This window comes from Pezoporus wallicus, unplaced genomic scaffold, assembly GCF_028554395.1.
Source record: "Pezoporus wallicus isolate ANWC-B61680 ecotype Strahan unplaced genomic scaffold, APGP_CSIRO_Pwel_v1 contig_8013, whole genome shotgun sequence".
Taxonomy (NCBI): Eukaryota; Metazoa; Chordata; class Aves; order Psittaciformes; family Psittacidae; genus Pezoporus; species Pezoporus wallicus.
In genome coordinates this window covers 412,359-436,562 of record NW_026636761.1, presented here as the reverse complement: position 1 = coordinate 436,562, position 24,204 = coordinate 412,359, and the positions used below count along the sequence as shown (strand labels likewise).

Here is a 24,204-nt window from a genome sequence, read left to right as displayed (position 1 = left end):
GAAGCACCTTAGAAATTGCTGTATTCATCCTCAGATCTACTGCTACAGTCCCCAGCAGGACTAAGACCTTCTAGGCAAGGAGAGCTGGTGCCTTCTCCATCCGGGCCCACCCGTCTGAGCTGGTGGTGTTCCTGTGCTTGGCTGATGGCTCCTTGCAGCGGGTGAGGAACGAGTGCTCTGCTTCCTAGAGGGCTTTGTCCACAGGGTAAAACCTCCATCTCTCTGGCTCATCCCCCATTGCTGTGGTATCAACAGGGGAAGGTGAAGGGTGCATCTCTCTGCAGCTCAGTCCCGATGGTGAAGGACTGGGGTAAGGTTGCCCACCCTGTGTCCATCCCCCTGCACATCCCAGCTTGCAACCTCATGATGCTGCGCAGCGGGGTGGGATGAGGAGGAAACCATTTCCTTTGTGGAAAACCAAAGGAGCTCACCCCCATGGAGTCGCCAGCCCCAGACCCCCGCACACATGTGCGAGGCTGTGCCTCCGGAAGGCGAAGCCTGCTTTGCCGTTGGCACGGAGCGCCGGGAGCCGCCTACTCAGCTGAAACCCAACAGCTTTTTCCAATTTTCTCTTTTCCCTGGGATGGTTCAATGACCTGGGGCTCTGCAGCACTGCTGGCAAGCCCACCGAGGGCAGCACCGCCTGCATGGGGACCGCAGTGCTCCCCGCAGCACCCAGTGAGTCCTTCACACCCCTCTTTGAAGGGGCAAAGCCTGACGCCATCGATATAGGCAGCACGATGCAAAGGGCTGGCTGCAGCAGGGACGAGCTGTTGGCTTCCCCAAAGTCTTTCCCAAGCACAAAGAGGCAAATGCGCGGGTCAGCTTCGGCATGTGTGGTTGAGCATCACGAGTCGCAGCCTGGCGGAAAGGGGGGTTCATGATCCTCCCACCACTGCACACTGTCCCTGCGGGAGGACAAGACCCAATAACTCTTTGGCTCTCTGGGCAAGATACCCAAATTGGTCAAATCCAATAGTCCAAGATCCTTCCATGTTTGGAAGCAAATTCTTGTTCCCTTGGCAAGTCTGTTTGTCCTCGAAGAGCGCGTGGGGGGTATGTGTGTGTGTATATATAGCCTTTATTATAAGGGTGTGCGGAAAGCAAGTTTCTAACCAAGTTTGCTCCATATGTGGCTATAATTATGTGCCACTTCGGCCTGGGACTGACTCTACCTTCAAAAGGGAAGAGAAGAGGAGAGAAGAGGTGCTGAGACGTTGGACAAGTGGCGTGTGGGTTGGGTTCGTCCTGGACCGGCACAGGAGCTCCACGCTGTATCCTGGATGAGGCCACGGGGTGGGCTTTGCCCTGGTCAGTTCACGGTCGGCACCTGGTTCTGATGGAGGCTGAACTCTTTGGCTTTGAGGCGCAGGCTGGCGATGCTGTTGGCCATGTTCACCCCTTGGGTGGGTGTCGCGGTCCCGCTGGAGCTGTAGGAGGGCACAGTGCTGCGGAGAGGGAGCAGGGGAGGAATGAGGCATGGCCGCGAGGAGTCCGCATGCCCCGCCGGTGCTGCTGGCTTCCCAGGCCAGAGTGGCTGTTCCCTCTTAGACATCTCCCACAAGAGCAGTCAAGGCTGCAGCATTTTTATGTGGCTGGATGCATGTGGGAACCCCTCAAACTATGCACCAGGAGGCCCTGCCTTGAGCTTTCGGATGGGATGGCTGGATGCGGAGAGCTGGGAACCAGAAGGGACCCTTACCACCACCCGTGCAGGGATATGGGAAGGGTCACCATGAGGCCAAGTTGAATTCCTTGAGAGGACTAGGGCCCCTATTCCAGCCTCAAAATGCATGGAGGCAGGGAAGCCTGCTTACACTGGGCAGGGGATGCTTGGATGAGGCTGAAATGGGTTTCCAAAGCAAAACCAGATGAGCTCCTTTTAGCCCCGTAAAACTCCTACACCCTCAGTGGCAGCACAGAGCTGTGCTCCCATGGTGGTGGGGTGGTCCCTAGGCAGCCTATCCCATAGCCATCTCCTCCCCAGACCCTTCAGTGCCTGCACCTACCTGTATGGAGAGGAGCTGGTCCAGGACAGATACTCTGGGGTCAGTGCAGTGGGCCGTGGCGCCATGGGCTGCTCGATGGCTGCTTCTTGGCTGTAGGATTTGAGGAGCGACGCTGATCTGTTGGCCAGCATCGCCCTCTCGTTACGGCGGAACTTGGCCCTTCGGTTCTGAAACCAGACCTGCGCGGAGGGGGAAGGTGGTCAGAGGAGACCCGGTCAAAGCAGGGATGTCCCAGGCATTGGTCCTACCGCTCATGGTCATGTGCGGAAGGAAATGAGATCTGTGCTCACCTGGACTCTCGCCTCACTGAGGTTGACCCTTCTCGCCAGCTCCTCCCGCACGAAGGCATCGGGGTAGTGCGTCCTCTCGAAGACCCTCTCCAGAGCCTGCAGCTGGCTGCTGTTGAAGGTGGTGCGGTTCCTCCTCTGCTTCTTCTTCCTCTTGGCTGCCCCGCGGCTCGGGCTCAGGCTTTCTCCTGTGGGGAAAGCACAAGAGAGGCCACATGAGAGCCAGACCCATGCGAGATTCCACGTGGAGACTTGGGGGTCTGAGCTGCCCTGCTCTGTGCCAGCTGTGCTCCCTGCAGGGAGCAGCCTACCAACCCTGTGGTCTCCATGAGAGTCAAATCCTGTTGCTGAACCTGCTAGAGCTTGGGGTTAAACCCAACGCTTGCGAAGACCTGGGGTGGTTTTATACCTGGCTAAGATCACCTGGACCTGATTTTGACTTCCAGTTTCAATGGATTCTGGGGTACCACTTGAGCCAAACCTCTGGGACTGCATCTCACAACCCCTCCCATAATGAGAACATCCACAGGGTGTCTTAAGCTTGGCTCTTGTAAGGGTTTAGGGCAAGCTTTCATGGACAGGGATTGAAATTCATCACCGGAACATCTCTGAGATGTGGGTCTTGGCTCCCACCTCCAGCACAGCCCTGGCTGTGCCTTGTCCCGAGGGTGACACAGGACTGCAGCCAAGCATCTGTTCACCCAGCCCTGGTCTTCAGAGCTAGGCAGGAACACCACTGCGCCTCGCGGAGCTCAGCCTCCGCAGTGTTTATTTCTGGCTTTGCTGGCTCATGGAAACACGAAGCTGAGGATGTAGTTTGGTTTCTCAGTATTGATCTTGGGCTTTCAGCCAGGCTGCGATTAATCTCCTCTTTGTCACTAATATCATCAGGTTTAGGCAAGTTTATGAAGTCTCTTTGTGAGACAGCAAATCGGCTGCCTGCAAAGGCTGCGCAGGGAACGCGTCTCGCTGCTGCTCTTCCTCGTGGAGGTACTACTTAATTATTCTTTCTGCTAATAAAGCATCTGGATCCAATATGTACCTACTGCTGGGAAAGTATTTGGGAATTATTTGCAATGTTAATAATTTTATGACATTCTGATTCATAGCAGGGTTATATTGGGGTTTTCTGCTCTGTATCATTGCAGAGGCCGTGATGGCAGGAATTACTGCTCCCTGAATATGCTCAAGAAATAAATACTTGCTAATAAGCCATCTTGGTACTTATTAAGTAGATGACCAACATTTTCATATTATTCTTAAGGAAGTAATGTCCCTTCCAGCAGATTTTGTTAACTCTCCTGCTTTATTGTGTGCAGTTCTGGTGTCCTCAACACAAAAAGGACATGGAACTGTTGGAACAAGTCCAGAGGAGGCCACGAGGATGATCAGGGACTGGAGCACCTCCCATATGAAGACAGGCTGAGAAAGTTGGGGCTGTTCAGCCTGGAGAAGAGAAGGCTGCGTGGAGACCTCATAGCAGCCTTCCAGTATCTGAAGGGGGCCTATAGGGATGCTGGGGAGGGACTCTTCATTAGGGACTGTAGTGACAGGACAAGGGGTAACGGGTTAAAACTTAAACAGGGGAAGTTTAAACTGGATATAAGGAAGAAATTCTTTCCTGTTAGGGTGGTGAGGCACTGGAATGGGTTGCCCAGGGAGGTTGTGAATGCTCCATCCCTGGCAGTGTTCAAGGCCAGGTTGGACAGAGCCTTGGGTGCCATGGTTTAGTGTGAGGGGTCCCTGCCCATGGCAGGGGGGCTGGAACTGGATGATCTTAAGGTCCTTTCCAACCCGAACTAATCTATGGTTCTATGATTGTAGGATATCACCAAGATGGTGAGCAGGAGGAAACTGAATTCCAAGACCTTTAAGGCCGGAAAACCCACTTGGACCTTAATTCTGAATAATTCAAGACATGAAACCTTCACCAACAAGTTCTCCATCGAGTTCCTAAGGTCCCTTCATGCCTGAATATACCACTTGCAAGGACTGTCCTATCCTGAGATGAGCCGTGAGGATCAGAGGAACTGTAACATCTGCTAGCAGGTTGTCCTCTGAAAGCGGTGCTGCTGTCTGATGCCATCACCAACATCCTGGTGCCCAATGGAGGCCTCACCAGGGGATGCAACAGAGGAGGAAGAGTTAAATTTATTTCCATTGCTGGCAGTGGCCTCCTGGAAAGAGCAGATGGCTTCTCTGGCACTTTGCTATAGTGAGAACCAGTGCCAGGGCCTGGGAGCACTGGGTGCCTCCATCCCTGACCTGTTAAGGGGTGAAGCATTGGGCTGGAAGGAGATGCAGGGATGCGGAGGTGGGAGCTGGGTACCACCAGCAGCCCTATTCCCCATCTGTCCGGAAGGGGAGGAAAAGGAGCTCTGTCCACCTCCCAGGGCTTTGGTGCAGCCATCAGCATTTCTGTGGGTCTTTTGTTATGTTCTAGGAGTACCTGGGCTTTGGTTGACCATCGCTTGGGCTGGAAACAGCCCGTGCTCTTGTATCTGGGACATGTCCTTCTTGGGCTGGGCAAAGACATGATGGATGGTGCTGTGCCCAAAATACCTGTGGGTTTGAGACCCTTTCCCTGCCAGGAAACCGCAGGATGCCCTTTGCTGCTGCTCACAAATGAAATTCTCTAGATTCCCTCCAGCCCTTGTTCCTGCAGCTTCAAATGTTCTGCCAGTCTCTGCTTTCCAGTTGCCCCTTTTAGTTAAACTCCTTTTTTGGTCCTGTTTTCCTTCAGCAAGCTAACGAGCCGCTGGATTAAAATACACGAAGCTCAGTCATGGTTGTCCCGGAGTTTTCCAGGAGCCTAGGACCAAAATGGGAAGCGTCAAGCTGGGAAGGAGCTACAGGATGTAACGGGGTGAGAGATGTTTCCTGGTGTGTTTATGGCCACCCTGTAGGAGTTCTGGGGCAATTATAGGCAGGGGCTCGGTTCAAAAAGTGCCGTTGCCAACGGCATTGCCCCCCCATTGAACTGGCAGGGATTTCAACAGAACCCTAATAAATGTATAAATAACATTTATAAGTCCCTTTGGTTTCAACCCCAATTTAAAATCTGGCTGTAGGACTCTTCCATAAGTGATGGCTGCTCCCACCTACTCGAATTTGGCTGCCAGCAAGGAGGAAGAGGAAAGGTTTCTTAATTCTCAGACAAGCTCCATAGGATCTGGCCCCATTTCTGGCTGGTTTCCATCTCTCCAAACCTATGAAGTAAAGAGCTAAATGGCCACAGGAGCTGGGCAGTGTTGCGCGATTCCCATATGGAGCTGGTAGGCTGCTGGGATGGAGATTTAAGACCAAAGTTGGACCAGGTTGTGTGTGGGTGCTGGCAGTTCTGGGGTAGCTGGAGAGTTGCAAACCCTGAGCTGTGCCTGAGTTGGGGTGCTTTGTTCACCCCTATTACTGGTTTTAATGAAGGGACCTTCTTCTGTGCCACAAAACCCTGCGAGATGCCCTAGGGAGCTTCTAGGAGGATGCTGGTGGCCCAAATCCCTTCCCCACCAGCTCACACCTCCCCTAAAGCACAATGAACTTGGTTTCAGCTCAGAGCTCCCCAATCTCCCCCTCAGAAACCTTCTCTTTCCAGCTCAATTCTCTGCAATGTTCATTTTCTCCCCTATTTTCCACCTCATTTCCATACTGCAGGGAGGCAGCTCCATGTCTGAGGTGCCTGCCTGGGTCCTCTGCTCTTCTCAGGGATGAGCCTTGGTAATGGATCAACATCTTTTCCCCATTAGCTCAGGCATCGCAGGCTTGTGGGACCAGATAAATGCTGCCCTAATTGCTGGCGGCGTGTGTCTGACAGGTTTATAGAGTACAAAGTCGGGCTGGATCCCTTCTATCGGAGATGCTTTAATAACCCCAAATCAGCCTTCCAAAAATGAGCATCGCTAAGCTGTGGAATCAGAGAAGGAACAGGGAAGAGGATGGGTTGGATCCCCTCAGACCCACTGCCACCCATCCATGGGAACTGGATTTAACCGGACGTACTGACACCTCGATGGAGGAATCAGAAACTGGTTCCCACCCCGATGGGCTTCCAGGTATGAGAGTTTGTAATTGCACAGAGTTAAAAACAGCTTCCCAATGTCTGTCTTTTACCCCAAAACAGCACTTGGGGGAGGTTAGAGAGAAAGCCAAGCCCTTGCCTTCATCAGTTGTAATTTGGGGGTTCGTTTGGGGCATGGCTGGAGGCATCAGTTTGATTGTCCAACCCCAGGGTCAGAGGAGACTCCTGAGCCACCCCGCAGCCACCTTTGCCTTCGCTGTATTTATCTTCCACTGATTACAATTTCCGCTAAAAGGGGAAAAAAAATGCAGGAGATGGGGGCAAACAGGGGGATAACGTTACCGAATAACCGATGATGACACGGGGGAGGAAGGGCTTTGTGCAGAGCAGACAAGCCCCGTGGGCTTCACTAAAAAAGCCTTCATTTGCCTCAGTGCATTAGAAAAGACACGAGTCCTTTGTGGATGAGTTTTGGGGTGCTCAGTGCAGCCTGGGTAACCTCCAACTTTCCCTCTGCAATACCCAACCTCAGCGCTGCCTGCCTGAGGGCTGTGTCAGTCCTATGGATGCCATGGGGTTCTGGGAGTCACCCCAAAACCTTCTCCATGTGGGAGAAGGCTCGGGCAAGCTTGGCCCGTGACGGTGAGCTGCCCTGCCGGGGGAGCTGGCTCCTGCCCCATTAGTGAAGGCAATGCTGAGTCAGCGTTGTGCTGGTTCAGCCGAGCACTGACCAGTCCCACTCCTGCCTTTTCCCTGTGTGCTTCCATTGGTTTCCCATAGGTGACTCACCCGGTTCCAGCTGCCGGGGCCGGGGCGCTGGGCTTGCCAAGGGGGGCCCCGCGCAGCAGCCGCCGAGTGCTGTAAAGAGCTAATTTTCACTACGTTTCCACCGAGGCTTCGGCTTTGACTTACGACCTCCATTAGCGAGCGATAAATGGCCTCCGTGCAGCTGTGAACCAGACCCAACCACCCCTTAAACCCCAGCCGCAGCATTCCCAGGGATGCTCTGGCAGCGCAGCTCATCCCTTGGGATGGCTTCTGGTGGTGGGCTCCGTCACCAGCCTATCGCTCCCCTCTGGACATGTACTTTGTGGGGTTCCTTTGCAAAACGCTCATCCCAGGGCATTGTGTTCACTCAGCATCAGGACGGTCCCCGTGTCCCATTACAAGCGTATCTCTCCCCTGAATGATGCTGCAAACGCACCACCACATCCTGGGAGGGGTTGTGCTGTCCCCAGCACCACCACTTAGCTTTGGGGTACAAATACCCCCTTTTTTCAGGGACCATGCCAGCCAGTTCAACCTCCTCCTGCCCAAAAACCCAGCCTCCATCTCCTCCAACGTGTTTCATTTTCCATTGCGCCGCAGACCCCGGAGCCCCAACCCGTTTTCTGCCATTAAATTATTTCACACGTTCCATTTACTTGTGAGCAGTTTGCCAAAGACCTTTTTAAGCTTTAAATTTTTCACACACACACACACCTCCCCCCAGCCAAATGATCAAATCTGTGCCATTTACTTCCCTTCTCCTCTTGGAATGGCATTTTTTTCCCCCACTCCCCCCTGTTTTTTTTGCTTCTTGGGTATAATTTAAGGGTTGAAATAGCCTGGAGGGAATTAGCTGTAAATTCTTCCTAAGACAAATAAATTCAGCCCTCTAAGTTCCTACGTTTTTCAAACTGTTGAGAGACGTTTTGGGTTTGTTTTACTTGAAATAATGATCGTGGCGTATCTGACCCTCAGGCTGCGGCCGGCTCTAACCAAATAAATAGCTTTTATTAATTAAGGTTTATCCTTAACAAATAAAACCCCAATTTGATCTCGGGCGGCTGAATTAGCAAAAACAAACAACGGGTTCTCCGGGCACTTGATGTGGATTTAACAAATTAACGCTGGGCCTTCATCAGGGAAGCCGCAGGGTGGTGGAGGCCTTTTACAGCCAAGAAATCCTTTGGAAAAACAATGTCTTTCATTTCTCCCATGGTCTCTCTCGGTAAACATGTGGGCTCCCTTCATCCCTTCACATACTCGGGGGGAAGCGAGGAGAGCTCCGGCGATGACGTCCGCCAGAGCTTCATGTGCAATTGTTTAACTTGTTCCCCTAAATCATGCAACAGGGAGGAAGCGTTTCCCTTTGGATTGTGGCGAGCGGAGCCGGGGCAAAGAGCTCAGGGCTGGGAATTGCCCCTCTGCGGTGTCTGCCCCCCTCAGGCTCCTTTTATCCCATAACCCTCAGCAGAGACACCCAACCCGGAGGGGTGACACGGGGGTGCATGGGAAGCCGAGTGCAGCTGAAACCCCTTCCCAGCAGCACTGCGCTGCCTTGGGATGTGGTTGGGGACAGCCTGGGAGCCCTGGGGGGTTCTGCCTGCCCTCACTGGGGCTCTGCAACGGGGAGGGATGCTCTGCTGGCCAAAGGGGAGCTGGGGGCTCATGGGTGCAGGCAGCACGGGGTTTGATGCAGGAGTGATGGGGGGAACTGCCTGCAGTACTACAGGTCCTTAATCCCCTCAGATCATCTTGGGAAGCCCAGAGAGGGGTGAGAAGCAGCTGGGAAGCAGCGCTCCGTGTGCGCTGGGACACCCAACTGCAGTGCTTTCCCTGCACCCAGCCTGGGTGCATGGGACCAACACAGCTCAGGGCCAAAGCTGTATTGGTGTAGCTCTGTTTTCTGGGTGATTTCACCCCACTACCCAGGGGAGAAGCCATGTGGGGCCACCAGACCTTGCACACGGGGTGTCGGTGCTGGCTTTGCTCAGCATGATGCTGTAGGGTCCAAACCCATCTGGGAACAACCTGTGGGCACAGGAGACAGGGGATCCCTGAGGAATGGGGGTTCCACCCCCTCTATGGGCTGTCCCACTATGGGAGCAGGGTCTGACCTCCCCTTCCCAACCCACTGCTGCTTCCAGCTCCTGTTCCAGCCCAACCCCGGCCTTGCAAAGACCCCGGGAATGCCGGAGGGGGGGGGGGGTGTCCAAATGTGCTGAGTCCAAAGGAAACTTTCTCAGCTCGAGTGGCGTGCATGAAAAATGTACGAGAGGGGCAAGGCTGAGCTACCGGGGAAACATCAGAGCGCGGTGTTTCCGAGGATGTTTCACCTCATTAATTGTGAGAAAACCGAAACGCTGACACGGTTTTACAGGCTGCCAGTTCTGCTGGGGGAAAAGCGGCTCTGTTAAAACGGAGCAGAGAAAGCCTGCACCAAGAAAGAGGCCAAAGCTGTCCCGGGAGGGCTTTATCCTGCGCTCACTGACAGGCAGCAGCAGCCTGGTTTATGGTTATAGAGCTGCAGCCGCACCAGCCAGAAGCCACCCAGCACCGCAGCTCGCTGCCCCCAGCCATGCGGACACCCCATTTCCATAAGGATACTGCCTGAGGGTGCTGTGAGCCTCGGGGTGCTCCGTGCACACCCCGCATCCCTGAACCCTGGAGGCTTTTCCCTTTGCATCTCCAGAAGCTGCAATTGCTGCCCGTCAGCGGTGCCAGGGATAGTGTGTGATGTCTGAGCACCCATCACGGCACATCCAACTGAAAGCCTGAAAGGTTCTGGAGAGCTGGCTGAGCCAGCAGCATCCCTGCATCCCAGCAGGGATGTATCTGAGCTGTGTATGCAACCCAATGGTGGCACTGAAGCATTTTTTCACCTCATCCCTATCTTTAGTGCAGCAAATGTGTGGGAACATGATGTTTCACTGGGTTTTGGCACCAGAAGGAAACTGGGGAGGAGGGGCCCTATGTCATGAGATGCTGCTTCTCTCAGAGTGGTCCCAGCCCAGCAGCAGCCACCAAATTCACTGGTGAGAGCTGCGAGTGGATTCAGAGCCGGCTCTCCAGCAAGGGCAGCAGTGATTTATAAGCTGCAAAACCCAAGCGCACAAAAGGAACAAGGTCAGGATGTCACGGTGAGGAGAGGAAGAAGAGAGGGGATGAAGGAAGAAGGGAATGAAGAGAAGGGAACAAGATGCTGGAGAAGCCAGGCAAGGACCGGGCTGGCTGAGTCGTGTGCTGTGATTTAGAGAGGATGCTCTGTAGGTTGAAAGCTGGTGAAACCAAAGGGGCTGCAGCCACAGGTAAAGCCCCAAGGCTTTGACATCACTCCCCAAACACTTCATAGCCCTTCCTACCAGGCCAGAGGCTCCTGCCCTGTCTGGAGGCTCGTGCTCAGCCCAGCACAGTGCTGAGGCCAGGCCCTGGGAACAGTGTTTTGGCACGTCCAGCCCCTGCGTCAGCGGAAGCGTTCAATGAATTAATTGCAGCCACATTCCCTGAAGGAGGAGGCAGGGTTGATGGGATGCTGTCAGGCCTCGGGAAGGGGCTGGGGAACATCTTTGGCCAGGATGCTCCAGAATTTCCCCTCTGCCCTCCCAGAGGACTGGGGGAGACGGTGCCATCACCCACCTTTTATCTGGGTGGGAACTGCCTGCCTGTGGATAGACCTTTGGAGAATGGGACACGGGCAGATCCTGCTGCTGGGCTCACCAGCTCCGGGATGCACCCCAGCATCCTGTCCCCAGCCCTGACCCAGTGGGGGGATCCAGACCTGTGCCTGGCATCATCAGCATCGCCTGAAACAACTGCTCCACAAACAGCCTTTAACGCTGCGCAGCGGTGCTGGCACCCGGTACGGGGCTCAGCGGAGCCTCTTGCTGTGCTTTCCCAGCTTCCCGGCTCCTGTGCACCCCAGGAGCCGGGGCTGGAGCCATTGTGCAGGGCCGCAAGGCTCAGACTGCCTGGCTGCACCCGCTGACGGGTGGCACCGGCCCAGGGCATCCAGCCCAGGACCCGGGGTGCTGAGCGCATCCCTTGGGCTCGGTGATGTGTGAGTGAAAAATTCCCTCCCAGGCCGTGCCCGTGCATCGGGTGACCCCAGCCTGGAGAAAGGGGCTTTCAGGAGCTGCCAAGAGCATCCCATGCACTCCAAGGAGGCTGCGACCGCAGCCTGACACAATGGGCTGTCCCGGCTCCAGCACCACCGCCGCCGCCTCCATTGTGTCAGGTCTCTGCGGGGATGGAGACGCAGAGGAGCCGAGTGGGGCACACACTGGGATGCTGGTCGCCACTGGATACCCTGATTTCCCCCCAGAGGGATGGCAGGGCGAGGAGAAAAGCCTTCCAGGAATGGTCTGTTGTCTGCATGAGTCTGCTGGGGATGGTGGCACGGCTGAGCACCCCGGTTGGCTTTGTGGGGTTGGGGTCTGGCCAAAGTCTGGCATCTTCCCTTGAACAGGCAGCTCAAGGGCATTCACTTCCCTCTGGGGTCCCCCTTTTGCCTAAATGGGGCTGGGGTCACACAGAGCCTCCAAAAACTCATCCGCAATGGTGCCAGCCTGGGATGTCCCCTGCAAATGCCAAAGAGGGACAGGATAAGCATGGATATGGAGGACAGAGATGTGGATATGGAGGATAGACATATAGATGCGGAGAATAGACATATGGAATATGGAGGATAAACATACGGAATACGGAGGATAGACATGGATATGGAGAATAGACATAAGGATGTGGTGCGTGTTGGGCCGCAGCTCCCGGCTTAGCCCAGGGATGCTCAGAGAGGCCGTGTCAGACCAAAGCGATGCTCGTGGCGGTGGGGCCGGGATGTCGGGAGCTGCTTAGCCAGGCGAGCTGAAGCCCTCACAGCGCAGCCAAGCCTGGGGCAGAGGCATCGCAGTGGGTTTGAACGGACCAGCGGGGAAACAGGAATGTCGGTTCTGCTCTCCCTGGAATCCGCCAGCCCCGCGGTGGAGGCCTGGGGACCAACAAAAGGCACTGGCTCTGCCCCAGCCGCCGGCGGCCGGGAGCCTCCACAGCAAGGAGGCATTCACAGGGGGTTTGCTTTCATCTTCCAGCCAGGAGACCTGGCAGGGGTGGAACGAGACCAGCGCTTGGGCTGTCCTGCGCCTCGCACGGCTGCAGCACCCCGGGTGCCCCCAGGGATGAAGCTCCCGTTGTACCCAGCGAGGATACAGCCTCCCAGCTCTGCCAGCACCGGTTATGCCGTGCATTAAAATAGCTGAGTGTGGAGAGTGGCAGCGCTGGTGATGGTTAACAGATGTGTGAAGGGGCTTCCGCAGCACAGGGAAACGGCCAGCCCGGGATCCACTGCTCAAATGCTGGATTTGGGGTCAGCTCTGGGTACCACAGAGAGCGGGTACAGGCAGAGGGGACAGTGTTGGCTCCACACAGCAAGTAGGGTGCTGGAATGGATGGTGCCTGGCTGGATGATGCCAGGACGCAGACCCCACTGTCCTGTATCAGGGCTGAGCATGGCAAATGCTTCTCTCCCCATCCTGCGAACCTTGTAGGCACTGCTTGATGCATCCATGATGCAGCCACAGAGGTGCCAACATCGCTCGCACACGGCTGCCTGACATGACAGCTTACACAGGGTATGTGTAATTAATTAACACTAATGAGACTTGTGCAAGAGCCGGCCCTGAGAGCAGCACCCGCCTGTGATTGCAAAGCTCCACCAAAACCTCAGCTTTAATGCAATGTGGGTTTCACCATAGGATGGGAAGGGGATGGGATGGTTTGTGTCTCAGACTTTTGCATGGTGTTTAACCTATGAAACTCATCAGGCAGAGCTGCAGAGCAGGAATCTGAGGCTTCCAGCCAGGGACCCCTGGCACCGTGATCCCAGCCTTCCTGTCCCCCAGACCAACAGAATAAAGGTGGTTTCTTGAAACTGAAAAAGTAAAAGCCCACAGTAAACCAGCCCCATTGGCATCAGGCACTGAAACCAAACACCAGCCCACCAGGTTAAAGCACAGGCCCCACCACATCAGGGTCATTGCCAAGCGGGATGGGAAGGGATCAAGGGGAGCAGTGGGAATCCCCATGGCATCCCCTCCTGCTACCAACCCAACTCCCCTCTCTTTTTTTGAGGCCAGTTGGGTGATTTCCACACCCAGGCCAAGATGCACCCATTTTATCAGCGAGTACCAGCACCTCCTATGAGAACATCCCTGGACCAGGGACACTGCCACGTTTGGGCAGGACATGGGATGGACACAAGCCCCCATCCAGGACCCCATCCCACCACGGCTCCAAGGAGGACCCTCGTGGGCGCCTGCATGCACAGACGTCCCAGAAAGCCTCGCCAGCGCGCAGCATCGCTGTCCTCCGGTCTGGTTCTCATTTGAGGTCGGTGGCCTCTCGCCAAATTTATTGTAAAACATTCATTTTAATAATTGGCTCGTACCTTCCCCCCCCCCTTTTCTGTTAAACCCAGCCTGGTTAACTGTTTCCAGGTTAAAGCAGAGCATGAGTGGCAGGGATGGTGGGGATGGCAGGGGACATTAGGGATAGAGTGTCAGGCAGGTTGCTGGGGACAGATGCCAGCCATGGCGAGGACACCAGGGGACACCTTGGTGATGCCAGGGTGGGCGCAGCTGCTTGGGTCCCATTCTGCAAAGCCCAATAGAGCTGAGACCTTCATCCTCATCACCTCAAGCCTTCATCCCCTCCAGGTTCCCAGGGAGCCCAAGCACCATGTTGCCACACTGACCCCAGCACCCAACTAACCAAGGCCCCAAACCCAGACAGGAGCAAAGCTGGGGACATGCTGGCACCAGTGGCTGGGGTCCTAGGCTGTGGGTCAGGGCACTTCCATGCAAATCCCATTAAAACTTAACCCCGATGGGTAACGGGTTGTGCTGAGCATCCAAAGGGCTTCGCAGAGTGGACGATGCCTGGTAGTTTAGTTCCGACATTTGTTTTAGGTTTTATAAACCTCTAATAGTAATAGAAATGTTTCAGTGTCTTTTAATTTAAACGAAAACAGTGATTTTTTTTTTTCATTTAGAAACTCCCCTGAGGTATTTACAACCCCAAATTACAGCCATGTGGCCGAGAAAGTGAAACCGGTGAGGAAGGAGCGTGGCCACCGCCCCGAGCCCAGCATAGCCCCGAGCAGCACCGCGCCAGTGGCCGTCCCCACATCCCCCGTGCCCCCTCAAGAGCACTGCATGGATGGACTCTGCCTCACACCTTTGCTGGGGACATGGGGTCCCAGTTCATGCAGCAACCACCACCCGGAGCTGCCATCCATGGCATCCTTCTGTCCTCCTTCCTTTTTTGTCCTTTCCTTTCCCTTCTGTCTCCTGGACCCACATCAGGAGAGGCAGGAGCAGCACCACAGCACCAGTGGGTTTGGAGATAGGTGCCCATTGTCCTGCCCTCCTTGACTCTGCTGCTGCTGGACCAGGGTATTTGATATGTGCTGGATCCCCTGTATCACCCCTGCAGCATCACTGCTACTGCTATCCCCAACACCCCCCAGCAGCAATGCAACAGCCCCCAGACCCTGCAATGCTCTGCATGGCTCAGGGTGCAACACAACCTGAGGTATAACACAATTCCCCCGCATGACTGCGCATACAATGCCACACTGTCCTTCTGCAATGCTCTCTACAGCTTGGGGTGCAAGATAACCCCCCCCATACACACATCGCATTGCCCTCTACAACTTGGGGCGCAAAGCAATCCCCATCCAAGCAACACGCTACATGAGCTGTGGTACAACGCAGAACCCCTGCACGACTCGGGGTACAATACAACCTCCGTGCACCCCCTGCACAGCCCTGTACAGCTCGGGGTGCATCCCGACCTCCCCACCAACACCTCGCCGTGCAGCCCACCAATGTCCCGCTGCACCAACCCCTCAGCTCAGCCCTGTACCGGGGCTGCTCCCCGCAGCTCGGTTCCCATCGCTGTGAGGAGGGCCGGGGCTGTGCCCCCTCCCCATTGCCCCGCTCCCGCCAGCGCTGCCATGTGCTCCCCGCTGCTCCCCCGGCTCCCCTGCCATGTGCACTCCAGTTTCCTTGCGTGTGAAGCCTGCAGCCTCTCGGATTCAGTGGCTGGAAAGGATGGCGCCTCTCCACATCTGGTTCAATGCGCGAGCCTGGCGCCTGGCTTAGCCACAGTCTCCATTCAGAGACACACAGACTTTAATAGACTCATACAATTCTTCCTGATCTATCACTGCAGCCGCAGCTGAAAAGCTGCTTTATTATATGCGCTCCAAAGGGGGATGAGGAGGGAAGGGGAGGGGGCCGGCGGCTGGCGCTGCTGCTCTCTGAAGGCTCCCTGCCTGACCCACAACCCCTTGGGACCTGAGTTGCCCCCCGGGACCTGAGCTTCCCCCCCACCAAGCCCTGCTTTGCACTGTTCTCCCTCCAGCCCCGGGGTGAAGGAGCAGCTCTATGGCCTCATTACACCTCCTGCTCAATTAACACCCCCCCCCCCCCCCAACTGCCCTTTGCACCCTGGATGGGGCAGTCCCAGCAGAGCTGCAGGGAATGGGGGTGACAAAGGGGACTCCATCTGTCCCCCTTATATCCCCAAAGAGGTGTCACTCCCCACCAAGCTGGGATGATTTCCCCCCGACTCATCCAACATCAGTATCCCTTTTACCCCACAACTCCTTGCTAGGGGCTGTGCAGCCAGAGCTGCCACCACGGGATGCCCATGGTAAGGGGCTGGAACCAGATCCCCCCATGCCCCCAGAGATGTTCCCAGCAGATCCCAGTGCTGCGGATGGTTTTCCCAAGGGAAGCACACATCCAGCGAGGGATGCTGAGTATGGATGGAGCCATTTCATTACGCTATGGGAAGGCTGGAAAACATTCCCCACAGGCACGTGTCCCTTGGGCGAACACGAACGCTGGGAATGCCTCAAGGGTGAGGGTGGGGTTTTTCTTTTAATTCCCAGAAATCCGGGGGCATCCAGTGAAAACCAGCCCAGTTCTGCATGAGAAAAACACCTCGAAACCCCAGATCAGCCCAACCCAAAGAGGGCTTGCTTTCCCCATCCTCCCTGACCCGGCTGAGCATCACTGGTCCTCTGCAGGCACCAGGACCAGGCAGGGGATAACTGCCTCTGCCCATCAGGCTTTCACCCTCTTCCCATTGCCTTTTCCAGCCAGGAATAAAGAACAGAACTGCATTAATCCTGGTCTAAATCCTTGCCTAGTCCCAGCCACAACCCACTGCCCAGCATCTTAAAGGATGCTCTGAGCCTGCTCCATGGTTCAGGGATCCCATCCTGGGAGGGTACCTCCTTCCAGTGGCAGGGAGGGGACAAGCTGCCAGCCTGGGGATCCCGAGGCTCTGCCATCCCCAAAGCACCCAGGTCCCATCCTGCTTCAAACCTCATCCCTCCTGCTCAGTGATTTTACAGCTCGAGGGGGATAATTCCCTGGGGCCGGAGGAAATCAGCCCTGGGAGAAGAGGTGATCCCGCTCCCTGGGAGAGAGGAGGGTTTCTAATGAGACAGCCTCAAAGCCCCAAATCATTTCATCAGCCTCCCAGCTACAGACACACGCCCAGGCTCTCTTAAAATGCTGATTCGTTGAAATTGGCCCCATCTTGGCTGCACGGAGTCGAAATTTCATATTTTTCCTGTGAATCAGCCCCGTTCCCTGAAATAACAGCCCAAAAGGAGAGGGGAAATAGTCTTGCACTGAGCTGTTCCTGGTCGAGCTAGACATAACAGCCCAGGGGGGACAGCAAGGTGTCCCCATGCCCTGGCACCCTATTGGGCTGGGCAATGGCTGTGCCATGGGGTATTTGAGGCGCTGCTGGGGCTTAGAACACATCAGTGGGTGCTGCTGGGGCTCACAAGGGAGTGGGGCAAACCTCTGTGTCCCCACTGCAGGTGGGACCCCTGCGCTGTCCCCTTCAGACCATGCTGAGCAGCGGCTCTTGAGACTCTGCTCCATGTTCCTGCACCTTTCCCTGCTGGAAACAGGGGTGGGAATGAGCGTTCCCCGCAGCAACGCCTACCAAAACCCAGCTCACTGGGTGTGCTGAGGGGAGGAAAATCCCAGCAACGGGAAGTGGGGGGAAAAGTGGTTTTCCTGCCCTTCTGTCCCAGCCAAGGCTGCTCCGGCTCTCAGGGTCCCATCTCCCCAGGCCCTGGTTTGGGGTTTTCATTCTCTTCACCCCTTGGCAGCAGCTCCCAGCACAGATCAAGCACGTGTGGGGACCCCGCAGAGCCCTGCGCACGCTGCACAGGACGTGCTGGTATGTGTTTCCCTGCGCCCCTGGGGAGGGCTCTGCGCTAACAGCGCTGCTTCCCGGGGCTGCACAAGCTCCAGCTCCAACCCAAAGCCCTCCCCAGGCTGCCGTGGGGGGAGCCTGGAGCCCGGGTGGGGGTGTTCACCCCATATGGGGACAAATCTCCCCAAAATTGGAGCCCAGATGCCACCAGTAAGAGCCCGGCTGCATCCCAGGGGCAGAACATCCTCCTAGTGCATGGGGAGGAGCGGGATGCTGCACGGGTGTCGCTGCAGGAGAAATGGGATGGGGAGCGGGTGTCATCATGCAGAGGAGCGGGATGGTGAGCTGCTGTCACCCTTTGGGGCTGGAAGGCACAGGGAAGCACAGAGCAGTGGTATCAGGATGTGCCCCATGGCAGAAGCCTCAGGAGACCTGAGCTTCCCTGCCTGTGCCTGGCAGGGCTTTTTGTGCTGCTCCATCTGCTTTTGGCAGGGCTGTGACCTGACCCATCCTCTTGTCCTGCCTGCGCTATGGGAAAAGCATCACTCCCAAACGTCCTCCCTGTCATGGTTTTTGGATGGGTGACACCTGCGGAATCAGTTTCCCCTCATCCATGGGACATGGGACCAGTGTCCCAGGGCAAGAGCCATAGGAGGGGGTGTCCCCAGTAAGGAAGCAGACAGCCTGGCTGCAGGGATCATGCTGCAGGTTGGGGCTGTCCCTTGCTCCCTGCAGCAGCCTAGAGAGGTGGAGGGGGGCGGTTCTGTCCCCATATCCCCGTTTTCTCCTGACTGGGATACACTGGGCTCCCTGCGAGCGGCTGGAAACCGTCTGAGCGAGCCGGGACACGTCAGGCTCCTCATCCATCCCTCGCCTGTCGCCAGCCTCGCACTAAGCGCAAACAAATGTGAGGGTGGGAGGCGGGCCGGGGCGGAGCGCTCCCGCCCGGATTAATTGGCGTTTACTCAATCCCTGCTGATGGATGCTGCGCTGGGGACCTGCCAGTGTCAGGCACTGGGCAAGTGCTGGTCTTGGGCACAAGGTCCAGCGGTGCTGTTCTCTCTCCTGGAGACCATCCTGCTCCAGCAGCCCCGTGAGCATCGTCCTTCTATGGAAATAAACCCCTTGTCTTGGGCTCTGCAGCCCTCAAAGCCCTCCAGGCAAGGAGATGTCCCCAGGTAGGTGCTGGGGATGGTGAAGGTGATGTCTCGTCACTGAGTGTCATGGCTGTGCAAGGTGGCTCTCATCCCGGTGCCATCCATGCTGGCCTTACAAGGACTGACATGGTTTGCTTCCCCCTTGCTTCAGATGCCACCTCCCAGCTCTGCCACACAGGGACTGTCCCCAACAAGGGCCCTGACAGCCTGGGAGGATGACAGGGACAGGGACGCCTGTTTTGGGGATGTGGCAAGGGGCCATGGGTGCTGTAAGACCTGCACCCCAGCCTTGCTGAGCACCAGCGGGTCGTGTCCCACTCTGCATCCCAACCTCATCCCTCAGCCAGGGCAAGCAGGTCACGGTGGCCCCCTGAGCAGCAGGGACCCCTCCTGTCCCCTTCTTTGGGGGACAAAAGTGCGAGAGCCTCTCCTTGGACAGCTGCAGCCGTGTCCATCAGACACTTCTCAAAGAGACTTCCCTACCACAGGAGGTGATTTGGGGTCCCAACATCCCTGTCCCCCCCCTGAGCTATCATCCACAAACCATGGAAAGCCTCCCAGCAAAAGGACTTGGGGGGGTTCCAGCACTTTTGGGGCTGTGGGAGAGAGGGGTCTGATGGGTCTGGAGTTACAGGGCAGGGGGGCCTCAGCCTTGCTGGTTCCAAGGGTCTGTATTACCCTGAGGCAAGCACAGGGGGTTGGCCACGGATTAATGACATCGGGTTTAATTGCAGCCAAACCATGTACGTGCACGGATGTCCCAGGGAAGGCAGATCCCTATGGGCACGTCCCGGCCCTGTTTCAGCAGTTGTGGTGCTACAGGGCTGCCTCCTGCCCATGCAGCCGAAGGGGCCAAGGCATCCCTGAGCTGTGCCCCTTGTCTCAGAGGGATGAGTGGCATTCGGGAAGGCAGAGAGCCGCAGATGAATTGTGTCCTGTGAGCCCTGGGACCAGCACAGCCCCTGGGCCACCATGGGGGCATTGACTGGGATGCCGCTGCCTTGGGGAAGGTTCCTGAGCCCTGGGAGCAGCTCAGGACTGTTTGGGGCAATCAGACGCTGCTTGACGCCAAAAGCAAGTCCCTTCCTCTTTTCCACTCTGTTACCAGGTCCCTGCCCCTCCCTTCTCCCTTTCCAACTGCCCTCATTTATGTCATTAAAACCAATTTGCTGTAACACCATCTTAATCCCCTCTGCCCGCTGGGTGCAGCTCTCCTATCACTTCATCACTGCTCTGCTCAGCCTCAGCACAGGTCGGAGGGTCCCGGCTGCCCTGGGGGTGAGGAAAGGGCCCCAAGAGCCCTTTCAATTTGAAGAGCTCTGCAAATGGGATGTCCAGGGGCCACCACATGTCCCCATGCCACTGCCTGCTCCCACCGAACGGGCAAGGGCAATGCCTGCCTGCCCCATGCCGGAGGATCCCTTTGGAAGGTCTGCAGCCCTTCCTCTGAGCCCAGCTGTGACAAAAGTGGCTCTTTCTGACTTTACAGCCCCGAAGCTGTTGCCGGAGCCAGCGCCCGGCTCCCTCTCCCATCCCCAGGCGGCACCAAAAGTAAGTTCATTGTTTGAAAAGCCATCAGTCAAGGCCTGCTGGCTAAAATTACCCTCCTGCTTTATCATCTTGAGAACATTAAGGGCTGTTGTTAACAGATGTTTCGCGTTACACATTATTTGTTAGTCTAATGAAAGGAGGTGAACAAGCTTTCAAGACCTCAGAAGTTGTGCCGAAGGTTTTCAATGGGAGGCTGCTGCACCGCTCCAGGGCAGGATGAAGATGAGCGTGGGGACGAGCCTTTGCCCCCCTGTTGGCATTTCCACGCTCTTGCCTCACTGGTGTGATTTCTGTCTCTTAATTTCTGGGTCTCACGAGAGCAACGTGTTGCATGGGTATTTGTATCCTCACATCGGGATGTGCCGGGTGCCCTCAGGGCCAGGCTGGGGATGGGGCCGAGGCAAGGACTGAGCAGCTCCCTTGGATGGAGAAGGAGATGGGAACGGCTCTGGTCCTCAGTGCCAGTGGGAAGGGATGTGCCAGCCTTGCGAAGAGAGATGGGGAGATGGAGATAGAAAGCAGGGCTCTGGGATAGGGATGCAAAGAATAACCCCCTGCCCCAAGCTTCTCTGGCTCTGCCAGCTTTGGGAACAGAAGCCTCCTCCTGCTGCAGCTGCCTGGGGAAAGAGAGAGGGGTTTGTGGAGGTCGCAGTCTGCTGGGCACAGCCTAAAGCATCCCTGTGCCCCTGGGTCACAGCGAGCCTTGCCTGATGCAGGGCGTGCCGGCAGCTTCGGGGCTGCTCTTCCTCCAATCCAGCGGTGCGATGACCCTGATAACAGCAGAGCCACATCCTGCAGAGACACACTCGGGTACCAGGGTCCGTTTGCATTGGTAATAAACCCCCTGCCACCGACCTGCGGGGCTCCGAACTTGCATCTGGCAGGAAAAGCCCACAATGGTAGAGGAGGATGAGAGAAAACGCTGAGAGGCTGTTTTACTTTAGGATGCCAATAAAAGATAACATTTCCAGTAAAAGTTCCTCTGCTGTCATCACGCTGATGCCGAAAGCATCGCAGATGTGTAGCGAAAGGCTGATACTCACAGACAGGGCATTTGCTTGGTATTTGGAGTCTTCCCATTTCAATTTAGGAAACTGCACCCCAATTAAGCCCGTGGCAGTGGGTAACGGGTCTCACAAGTCAATGTGTGCATGCACGTGGGTTTTCTTGTTTCCTTGTTCTCTTCTTGCCTGCTGCTCTCAGCCCTCGGGTATTTCTCATTCCAGGTGGGATCAGAGGGAGAAATGCTTCCACTCCTGGACAGGTTGTTGGAGCATCCCACATGCTGATGGTGTCTTCATCCCTGCAACCTCGTCGAAACAGGTGCCAATGGGAAATATCCCCCATGGTCCAGCAGTGCTGGGATCAACTAGACAAACCCCATAGGGCCTCTGCCCGAGGTGGAATGAGCTTTTGGGATGAAAAAAGGGCTTGGGGGATCAGACATCCCCCTTGCCTCTCCTCTCTGGTATTTATCATCCCTGGTACCCACTGAGCCTCTCTGGGGTGCGGGAGGAGCTCTGCAGGGTGGCAGTTTCTCTGCCGCTTTGCAAAACACCCTTGTGAGCTGAGCTGGTTGTGTCGGGCTGGGCTGCGTTTCCAAAAGCTGCACTGATCCCACACAACAGACTGTCCCCCGTATGGTCCCATCGGCGGGTGAAAACCTCCCCGCAGTCCCAAAGGCAGTATGAGAAGTACAAACAGAATTCATGAGAAGAGGAGGGAGGATGGAAAATAACGCCCAAAATACCAGCTACCATCCCGAACGCAACACCCAGCCTCGCTCAGCCCTCAGCATCCCAAGCAGGGGCAGGTTGGGGCTCAGGAGTTTTCTCGGTGCAGGAAAGTGGTTGTGCAGAGGTTGTACAGTGGGTGCAAGAAAGACGCTTTAGATCTGTGTGTCACGGGAAGGGACAGAGGGAGCACCCTGTGCACGTGGGGTTCCAACTGGGAGCCCCTCACCGCAGGTCTGGGCAGCACTGATTCCCGGGTAGACTGTGCAGCCTGACCGAGCTGTGCTTCAAGGGGCTGCAGAAAACAAGCTTTGGGGTACCAAAACCCAGCCGGGAGGCAGGTTTGGGGGATGTCACCCAACGGTGCCCTCGGGGTGGGCACCTCCACCCCACGCTCTGCCTCCGCTCGCCTTCTCCTTTCCCTGCTTTGCCGCAGGGACGAGGCGAATCCTCCTCGCAGCAGCCCCGGGCACCGGAGCAGGGAGGGATGCGCCGGGGCCGGCGGAGCGGCGCGCAGGGATGCGGGCAGGAGGGCTCTCCCGTTAAAAACGTGCCTCTTGCCAGGACCGAGCGCCACGAAGCCGGATCCCGGGTCGATCCCCATCCCCTTTCCCATCACAGTTCCGTCCCCGTCGGCCCGTTGCTGCCTTTGCTACCAGATGGGAGCCGCTCTGCGGCGGCCACCGGGAGCGGGCTCTCTGCGTCCCGGTTCCCGTGGCCCAACCGGGCAGCCTTCGCTCCCCAGGCCTGGAAACCGAGGCGAGGAACCCCGGAGAAAGGGGGGACCCCGCAGGCCGCGCAGCCCCGGGAGGCACCGGCCGCCCGGGACCGGCCCGTACCCGGCATCTCCGGCGCTAGCGGGGAGGCGGCCGGTGCAGGGTCCCGCTCCGCGGTTCGGGATCCCTGTCTCCCAGTGCGATGTCCCCGTCCCCCGGCGCGGGGTCCCTCTGGCCCAGCCGTCGCGGTGTCGTCATCCCCACACCTCGCCCCGACGCTGGTCACCCCTCTTCCCCACCCGGTGCCCCCAACCCCGCCGCGGGGGGAAACCGACCCCTTTTATCCGCGGGCCGACGGCGGGGACACCCCATCCCTAAAGCTGCCCCAACCCGGGAGTGGGGGGGCCCATCCCGGGGCGCCGGCACTCACCGTCCTGGGGCGCTGCCTCGCTGCCGCTGCTGCCTCCCGACGGCTCCGGCACGGCCTTACCGCCACCGGCGGGCGGGGGACCGGCCGGAGGGGTCCCGTTCATACCGGCCGCTACCTCCTCCAGGTCGAGGAGATGGCTCACGCTGAAGTTTTTCCGGCTTTGAGCGTTTTCGGGCGGCTCCGGGCCGCGCACGGCGCTGGGGGCGAACGGCTTGTCCATGGCGAAGGCTGGCGCCGAGTCCATGGCTCCCACCCCCAGCCCGCAGCCCACCCCGAGGTGCCGGGCCGCTCCCGGCCCCCTTCCCCTCCCCCCCCCCCCCCCCCCCCCAAAAAAAAAAAAAAAGGAAGAAAAAAAATTTTTTTTCTTTTAAAAATGGGGGGAAAAAAATAAATCGCGGCTGCCCTGGGAGCCCGGCTCCCTCCCCAGCCCCTGTTCCGCCTTGTGCTGACGTCTGGGGAAAAAACCACGCTCCCAGCCCAAACTTTCTTCCCCTGCTCTTTGCTCTGGAGCTGTTCAAACAAACGCCCCTGCTCCGAGCAGAGCGGGGCGGCCCCTCGCCCCCCCCCCCCCGCCCCGGCACGGCGACCTGCCCCCTGCCAGGGGCCGAGCACCGCCGGCAGCCAAGCCGAGGAAAGGGGAGGGGGGGGACACAGGGAGGGAGACCCGCTTCCCCCCCCCCTTACCCCATCCACATCATTTCCCCCCCCCCCAAAGTTCTGCTTTAAGTGCTTCTATCAACAAGTGTAAGTGGCTGCGCTGCTTGAGGAGGGATGGGGGAGAGAGGAGCTGGGGAAACCCATTCCCAAATGGGGCTGGAGGGAGAGGTGACCCACAGGTTAGCGGGGGGACACGGTCCCCCTCCACCTCCAACCCCCCCCCCCCTTAACCGGTCGCCATCAACCCCTGAGCAGGGTCACCTCTCCTGGGAAAAGCCTGGCTCTCTCGCCTTAATGAGATAATTACGTCCTGCACCACAGTTAAAAACTCATAGGCTGCTTCCCTTGGGGTTAGAAAGAAACCTCCCTAATGAAAACCAGCCACCGGGAGAGGGAAAAGGGAGTTTTCCTCTTTAAAAATGATATTTATATATATAGAGAGAGAGATACATGCAGAGGGTGGGAGGGAGGGGGGCTTGTTACTGGTGTCCAGCGAGGGCTGGGGGCATGAGCAGAAATGAGAGGTGAACGGTTCTGATTCCCCCCTCCCCGGCTCCAGCCGCGCTCTGCTGCCCGGCGCTGCAGGCACATCTGGACGGGGCTGCGCGCCCGCAGGGTTCAAGCCCACATCTCGGAGCGAGATGG

At 57.0% G+C, this 24,204-nt stretch overlaps 1 protein-coding gene and 1 long non-coding RNA gene across 3 annotated transcripts; one reads left to right on the top strand and one right to left on the bottom strand.

Annotated features, from left to right (window-relative positions):
• Positions 1 to 736: 736 nt before the first annotated feature.
• Positions 737 to 23,202, bottom strand: PRRX2 (paired related homeobox 2). The gene is made up of 4 exons (XM_057401506.1): positions 22,903 to 23,202; positions 2,300 to 2,484; positions 2,010 to 2,188; positions 737 to 1,448 (listed from the first exon to the last, which is right to left on the bottom strand). The coding sequence occupies exons 1-4, from the start codon at positions 23,144 to 23,146 to the stop codon at positions 1,313 to 1,315; spliced, it is 744 nt and encodes a 247-aa protein (XP_057257489.1). The 5' UTR covers positions 23,147 to 23,202; the 3' UTR covers positions 737 to 1,312.
• Positions 18,445 to 20,535, top strand: LOC130595104 (uncharacterized). Of its 2 annotated transcripts, none has more exons than XR_008971227.1 (3): positions 18,445 to 18,493; positions 19,962 to 20,023; positions 20,150 to 20,535. It is a non-coding gene; the product is annotated as an uncharacterized LOC130595104 (long non-coding RNA). The 2 variants fall into 2 exon arrangements; XR_008971226.1 differs by lacking the exon at positions 18,445 to 18,493 and adding an exon at positions 19,674 to 19,750.
• Positions 23,203 to 24,204: the final 1,002 nt, after the last annotated feature.